At 36.2% G+C, this 8,667-nt stretch overlaps 1 protein-coding gene across 1 annotated transcript; it reads left to right on the top strand.

Moving 5' to 3' along the window:
- The first annotated feature begins 4,079 nt into the window (after window positions 1–4,079).
- On the top strand, window positions 4,080–6,265 carry LOC104645079 (uncharacterized). The gene is made up of 2 exons (XM_010316095.2): window positions 4,080–5,448; window positions 5,568–6,265. The coding sequence occupies exons 1-2, from the start codon at window positions 4,080–4,082 to the stop codon at window positions 6,263–6,265; spliced, it is 2,067 nt and encodes a 688-aa protein (XP_010314397.2).
- The last annotated feature ends 2,402 nt before the right edge of the window (window positions 6,266–8,667 follow it).

Below are 8,667 nucleotides of genomic sequence, written 5' to 3'. Positions count from 1 at the left end.
TGATTTTGTTTCTCAATGCCCGAATTGTCAGCAGGTAAAGTATGAACACCAGAGGCCTGGAGGGACACTTCAGAGAATGCCCATTCCTGAATGGAAGTGGGAGAGAATTGCAATGGACTTCGTGGGTTGGTCTTCCAAAGACAATGGGTAAGTATGACTCCATTTGGGTAATCGTTGACAGATTAACTAAGTCTGCTCATTTCATTCCGGTCAAGGTGACTTACAATGCAGAGAAGTTAGCCAAACTTTACATCTCAGAAATTGTTCGATTGCATGGAGTTCCACTTTCCATCATATCAGATAGAGGTACGCAGTTTACTTCTAAGTTTTGGAAAACATTGCATGCTGAATTAGGTAATAGGTTGGATCTTAGTACTGCATTTCACCCTCAGACCGATGGTCAGTCTGAGCGAACGATTCAGGTTTTGGAGGATATGCTTTGTGCATGTGTGATAGAATTTGGTGGTCATTGGGATAATTTCTTATCCCTAGTAGAATTCTCATACAACAATAATTATCACTCAAGTATTGACATGGCCCCATTTGAGGCACTGTATGGGAGAAGATGTAGGTCTCCCATTGGGTGGTTTGATGCATTTGATGTTAGACCTTGGGGTACAGACCTTCTGAGGGAATCGTTAGATAAAGTGAAATGCATTCAGAAAAAGCTTCTAGCGGCTCAAAGTAGGCAGAAAGAATATGCAGATCGAAAGGTTAGAGACTTGGAGTTTATGGAGGGTGAGCAAGTCTTATTGAAGGTTTCGCCCATGAAAGGGGTGATGCGGTTTGGTAAGCTAGGTAAGCTTAGTCCGAGGTATATTGGTCCATTTGAAGTTCTGAAGCGCATGGGGAGGAAGCCTATGAATTAGCCTTGCCCCCGGGACTGTCAGGAGTGCACCCGGTATTTCATGTGTCTATGTTGAAAAGATACCATAGGGATGGAAACTACATCATTCGTTGGGATTCAGTTCTTCTTGATGAGAATTTATCTTATGAGGATGAGCCTGTTGCCATTTTAGATAGAGAAGTCCACAAGTTGAGATCAAGGGAGATTGCATCCATGAAGGTTCAATGGAAGAATCGACCAGTTGAAGAGTCCACTTGGGAGAAGGAGGCCGATATGCAAGAAAGATACCCACACCTGTTTACAAATTCAGGTACTCCTTTTCGTCCTTATTTTTCTTCTTATGATCGTTCAAGGACGAACGATGGGTAAATTGGTATCTATTGTAATGACATGTTTAGTCGTTTTGAGCAGTAGAGTTTATTTCTGATAATAGTTGTCTAGGTCGACGGATCTCACGACGGACCGTCATGGGTACGACGGACCGTCGAGGGGGTATCGTTTCAAAAAACTTAGACTCTTGAAATTTGGGTACGGGGAATCAACTCTCTGAAATTCGCGACAGAAGAGTAGCATGGACCGTCGTAGGCACGACAGACCGTCACAGACTCTTTAATGAATTCGACTCTCTGAACTCCACGACGGAAGAGCAGCACGGACCGTCGTAGGCACGACGGACCGTCACAGACTCTTTCCACAGAATTAACTCTCTGAACTTTGTGACGGACCTGCAGTACGGACCGTCGCAGGCACGACAGGCCGTCAAGAGCTGCGTAATTCCACCTGGGTCGGATTTCTGCTAAAGTTTTAAAGCGTCATTTTGGACTATTTATGTCAAACTGTATGAAATTAGTGGGTAAGTTTAATAACTAATTTACTTGGGGGTTAAAGGAGGTAACTTAAAATAAATAGTGGGTTACTTTTATCATCTTTTATACTTAATTATATGGTAATTAGGGTAAAAGAAAAAGAGTTTGAATAAGGAAAAAGAAGAAAGAGACAGAAAGAGAGGGAGAACGATCGAGAGAAGGGAGAAACGAAGAGGAAAGCGAAGCATCGGAGAAGTAGATTGCTTGATCACGATTCTTCGGTGGAGGTAGGTTATGGTTTATGCTACTTCATAGTAAACTCGTAATAGCGAATGATATGTATTGGGTAGTATTGTAAAGTCTTCTATATGCTTAATTGTATGCTTGCATGATGTGATTATGTGATTGTAATGGATTGGAAAGATGAGGTTGTGAATCTTAAACCTTAAATCCTCTTTGTTAATGATGATGTCTTGGTATAAAAGAAGGCTTGATGAATTAAAAGAATGAGAGTGGTGGATCGGGTGTCACGAACCGACACATAGAATTATGGGATCTGAGTGTCACGTACCAACACCAGGAATTAGTGGATCGGGTGTCACGAACCGACACGTAGAATTAGGGGATCGGAGTGTCACGTACCGACACCAGGAATTAGTGGATCGGGTGTCACGAACCGACACGTAGAATTAGGGGATCAGAGTGTCACGTACCGACACCAGGAATTAGTGGATCGGGTGTCACGAACCGACACGTAGAATTAAGGGATCAGGTGTTACTAGCCGACACGTAGTAGTAGGAGATCGGAGTGTCACGTTCTGACACCAGGATAATAAAGAGAATGAATCTTTAGGGGATCAGAGTGTCACGTTCCGACACCAGCATGATAAGGGATTGAATCTTTAATTATGTGAATGTAATTAAATTCAAAGAACCTATTTCCCAAATGAGTATGGTATGGAGGCTTGAGTCCTCATGGGTGTACTTGGCGTTATTATCAATGATTCTTGTACTTGTTGTTGCTACCTGTTGAGTATTGTAGTTTATTTTATGATATTATTTGATGTATATTGCTTTCTATTTTGAGTTGGCCGATGATACCTACTCAGTACGTGTTCCTTGTACTGACCCCTACTTGTATGTTTCTCTTTGTTATTTGTGGAGTGCAGCAAACGTACCATCGACTTCGATTCGTCCGCAAATCTAGCCAGTCTTCAGCATATCAGAATTCAAGGTGAGCTACTGTTCCTAGCTCTGACTGGATTCTCTCCTTCACGTCTTGATGTCTTGAAGTTCGGACATGGACATTCTTTTACTTGTTTTAGCTCTTGAATATTCTTAGACTTAGAAATTTGAGGATAGATGTTCTTGGTGTGATGACTTCCAGATTTTGGGAATAATAAGTATTAAGTTTTAGAAGTTTTTAATCGGTGTTTATTAATGAGTTTTAAGTCTTCCGCATTATATTCTGGTTATTATGGTTGAAATGTTGGGGTTTAGATTGGATGGTTCGCTCACATAATAACCCAACATATTATGTACACAAAAAATAGTGGAGGATTGATATCCATAATAACCCAACATATTATGTACACAAAAAATAGTGGAGGATTGATATCCATAATATAATTCGTAAAACCTTAAAAACAAAGAGAGAATCTATTTAATTTAAAGATAATGAAAAAATTACTTAAAAAATCATTTGATTAAAAAACAAGGAGAACCTATGAAAGTATGTTAATATCAAATTATCATTTTTAATACAAAAATAATACAATCAATAATAATAAATAAATAAAATTCTATGTTGTATACAACCAATAATACAAATTGTTATGAAAAAATTAAGAGATCGAGCGCTAAAACTAGGGATGGCTATAAAACAATAAATTGTATATCTATTTATTAGTACTCAAGTTTATTTAGGAATAATAGCATATGTATTACTGGTAATTTTGGTCCTGTAATATATTCCCAACGTAATTTTGGACTTTTAATAATAATAATAATAATAATAATAATAATAATAATAATAATGATAATAAAAATAATACTAATAATAATGATAATAATAATAATAATAATAATAGTAATAATAATAATAATGATGATAATAATAATAATGATAATAATAATAATGATAATGATAATAATAATAATAATAACAATAATGATATTAATAATAATAATAATAACAATAATAATAATATTAATAATAACAATAATAATATTAATGATAATAATAATAATAATAAAAATAATAAAAATAATAATAGTTATAATAATAATAATAATAATAACAATAATAGTAATAATAATACTAATAATAATAATAATAATAATCATAATAATAATAATAGTAGAAGTAATAATAATAATAATAATAATAATAATAATAATAGTAACGTGCGCAATGAAGGTGGAAAATGGCGAGGGGAAGAGGAAGAGGGCGAGGACGAGGCCGGAAAACACCAATAATGACAATTGGTAGCTCAGTTGGAGCTCGAGTTGAAGCAATAGAGTTGAATCAGCAGGAACAAGTTCAAAATGAGGAAGATAGTTTTGAAGATAGACTATCAGTGAGTTCTAAAGTTTCTAGAAATTTGAGCTTAAACAATTCACTGAAGAAGGAAGAGGTACATGAGAACTCAGATCTGGAACGTTTTGATGGTGAGAACAAGGTGGATGGCAATGGAACAGTAATTGAAGGTGTTAACAGTAATAGAGGTAAAGAAGGGAAGAAGAGTAAGGAATATAAGGAGCCTTGGGTCAATATGTTTAAGAATAATTGTGCAGCTAACAATAGAATAAATTTGACTTATTTCCCTCCACAAATAGTGAATGGGCAAACTATGGTTCAGCTGGAAGGGAAAGAGGTACATATTGAAGAAGAAAAGTGGAAATGTGCACTTATAGCTTATGTAATTGGAGAGTGTCCTGGGTATAATACTATGAATAGGTACTTATTGATGAATTGGTCGAAAGTGGATAAGCCTGATGTATTTCTTTATGAAGAAGGATACATAATCAAGTTTAAGAGCCTGAATGACATGAATGAGGTACTATTTTCAGGGTCATACACTATAAGTAATAGGCCTATTATACTGAAGCAATGGTGTCCTGATTTTAATTTTGAAAATGAGTTCTTAACTAAAATACTATTATGGGTTAACTTTCCAAAGTTGCCTCTTAATTGTTGGGGAGTTGGATCTCTGAGTAGAATAGCTAGTGTTATAGGAGTCCCATTATTTGTTGATGAATGTACCACAAAGCAGACAAGAACATCCTATTCTAGAATGCTTATTGAAGTAAATGTTACTAAGCCTATTCCTCAGAAGGTAACAGTTATGGATCCAAATGGTAGAACATATATGCAGGAAGTTGTGATGGAGTGGAAGCCTCTATATTGTGATAAATGTCAGAAGATTGGACACCAATGCCAATCAGCAACAATGGAGGATCTACCAAAGAAGAGAAGGCCATGGAAAAAAGTTACACAGACTTGGCAATATAAAGGTCCAATTCAGCAGCAGGAGTGGAAAGTTAAACAAAGTAAGGTACTAGAGCATATAGAAGATGATAATACTTCCTTTGTGCAGGAGGAGAAACAAGAGATAGAACAAAGAGGAGAACAGGAAATCAAGCAAACACCAGACCTTAATCTAAGGCCTAATACTGGAACTAAGCATCTGGAATTCAGTTTGTCAAATTTTCCTATGTTATCAGCCATACCAATGAGAAATGGATTTGAGAGTCTCATGAATAGCAAGCTTGCTTCACTGCCTGTAGATAGAGGTGGAGCATCAAAAATTTGTTAATGAAGTTGAGTTTTTGCAATGTGAGGGGCATGAATAAAAGATATAAGCAGAAAGAGATAAAGTTATTTTTACAGCTTAATAAGGTTTCCTTAGCAGGGTTAATTGAAACTAGAGTGAAAGAGGGTAATGCCAAAGCTACAATTAAAAGTATAGCTCCAGGATGGAGGAGTCTGAACAATTATAAGGAGGCTGCAAATGGTAGAATTTGGATTATATGGGATGAAAGTTGGTATGATATCAAGTTAATAACTAGTTCAGCTCAAATGATACATTGCCATATAAATGAAAGAAGTAAAGGTTATCAGTTTAATCTCACAGTGGTATATGATTTTAATACTATAGAGCAGAGGAAAAGCTTATGGACTGATCTGAACTTGCTGGTTCAAAGTGTTACACATCCATGGCTCATAATAGGAGATTTTAATGCTCTTCTGTCATCCAAAGATAGACAAGATGGGGCTCTTGTTACTTTGAATGAGATAAAGGATTTTGCAGAATGTGTTAAGGATATCGGCATTAATGAAATACAATGGAAAGGTAACTACTATACTTACAACAATAAACATATTGGTAATGCTAGAATTTCAAGTAGGATTGATAGAGCCTTGGGGAATGATGCATGGATGGATAAATGGGGTCATGTTATTTTAGAGTATGAGAATCCAGGAGTGTCTGATCATAGCTCAATGCAGTTGTTACTACATCAAAATTATCAACAGGTTATAGCAAGTTTTAAGTTCTTTAATGTATGGATTGAACATGAATCTTTCTTAGAACTGGTGGAGAAAGTGTGAAAGCAGAAGAATGGAAGTGATGCAATGAAGATGGTATGGTACAAGTTGAAGGCCCTTCAACTAGTCTTGAAGCAGTTGAATAGGAGAGAGTTTAAATATATAGGCAAGCAGATTGAGAAGGCTAGAAATGAACTTGCAGGGATTCAAGATCAGCTTTATAGTCAAGCAACTGATAAATTAGTTACTAAAGAAAAATAACTTTTAATAAAGCTTGAAAAGTGGTCTTTGATTGAGGAAAGTGCACTTAGACAAAAAGCAAGAGCAAAATGGATTAAGTTGGGGGATGCAAATAATAAATATTTTAGCTCAGTGATAAAGGAGAGAACTTATAAGAAGCATATTAGAAGTTTGTTGTCTATAGATGGAAGGATGATGTATGAACCTCAAGAGATTCAAGAAGAGTTTGTCTTGTTTTACAAAAGCCTTATGGGTACTGCAGCAGATAAACTTCCAGCTATAAATGCTCAGGTGATGAAACGAGGGCATGTTTTGTCAAACAGCAAAGAATCCAGTTATGTGCAACAATAACTGATCAGGAGATATTTGCAGCTTTAAGTCTATTGGGAATGATAAGGCTCCAGGTATAGATGGTTACAATTCTCTATTCTTTAAGTATACATGGAAGATTATTGAAACTGATGTCATTGATGCTATCAAGAGTTTCTTTACAACAGGGAAACTATTTAAGCCTTTTAACTGCACTCTTGTTTCTTTAATACCAAAAGTACAAAGTCCCAAAACTGTGAAAGAGTATAGGCCAAGTGCTTGTTGCATTGTCCTGTATAAAATCATGTCAAAGGTGATAACTCATAGATTACATGAAGTTATTCATACTGTTATCAGTGATAGCCAAGCAGGATTTATTCCAGGGAGGAAAATTGCAGACAACATAATTCTAGCTCATGAATTGGTTAAGGCTTATACTAGGAAGAATGTTTCTTCTAGAAGTATGCTAAAGATTGATCTACAAAAAGCATATGATTCAGTGGAATGGCCTTTCTTAGAACAAGTGATGGTGGGCTTGGGTTTTCCTGATTTATTTACTCAATGGGTAATGCAGTGTGTTAAAACAGTGAATTATACAATTGTAGTTAATGGTCAGATTTCTCAAAGGTTTGATGCAGCTAAAGGGCTCAGGCAAGGAGATCCAGTGTCACCTTTCCTTTTTGCTATAGCTATGGAGTATTTCAGTAGGCTTCTCAAAGGGGCTTAAAGAAGAAAAGGATTTCAAGTATCATTCTAAATTTTCTAAGTTGGATATCACTCCTCTGTGCTTTGCAGATGATTTTCTTCTATTTTCTAGAGGTGATCTTAACTCCATCAAGGCACTTAAAAGGTGTTTTTCAGAGTTCTCTCAAGTTTCAGGACTGCGAGCAAATCTTACTAAAAGTTCAATCTATTGTGGTGGAGTCCAGATGGAGGTGAGGCAACAAATTGTTCAACAGCTTGGATATACAATGGAAGAGCTTCCTTTTAAATATTTGGGGGTACCTCTGTCATCAAAGAAGCTGACTACATCCAATAGTTTCCTCTTATTGACAAAATCATGGCAAGAATCAACTCATGGACAACAAAGAGGTTGTCTTATGCAGGAAGAGCTCAACTATTTAAGACTGTATTGTTTGGAGTGCAGGCTTACTGGGCACAACTTTTCATTATTCCTGCAAAGATAATTAAGCTGATTAAAGGACTATGTAGAAGTTATCTATGGTCAGGGGTTGGATATGTTACAAAAAAGGCACTAATAGCTTGGGATAAAGTGTGTTGTCCTAAATATGAAGGAGGTTTAGGACTGATCAATATGAAAATATGGAACAGGGATACATGCATACTATATAAAGGGGCAGAGAGAATGGAAGATGAGTAACCATGCAAGCTGGATGGTTAAGAAAGTAAAGAATGCAAAGATAATAGTTGATCAAGTCCAGCAAGTTCAAAGCAAAGGGAAAGGGATACTAATGCAAATATACTATCACATGAAAGGAATGCAACAAAGGCCAGCATGGACATGTCTCATGTATAGCAATGCAGCTAGACCAAAAGCTTATATCACAATGTGGATTATGATGAATCAAAAGCTAGCTACTGTTGACAGATTAACTCAATGGGGATTTGAAGTAGATAAGGTTTGTGTGTTATGCAAGAATACTGAAAAGAATATAGAGCATTTGTTTTTACAATGTCAGTTTGCAAGGAAGCTGTGGGAGAGTCTATTAGGATGGATTGATCAACAAGGTACTGTTCCATTGGTTTGGGAGCAGTTTCAGCAATGGTGTACACAACATGGGAAAGGGAAGAGCTCAGCAGCACAAATGTTCAAGACAGTGTTGACAGAAGGCATATATGGTTTATGGATAAAGAGAAACAATAGAATTTTTGAACACAAGAGCAAAAAGGAGGAA

This window comes from Solanum lycopersicum, chromosome 12, assembly GCF_036512215.1.
Source record: "Solanum lycopersicum chromosome 12, SLM_r2.1".
NCBI classification, from domain to species: domain Eukaryota; kingdom Viridiplantae; phylum Streptophyta; class Magnoliopsida; order Solanales; family Solanaceae; genus Solanum; species Solanum lycopersicum.
This window is presented reverse-complemented; position numbering and strand designations above follow the sequence as displayed.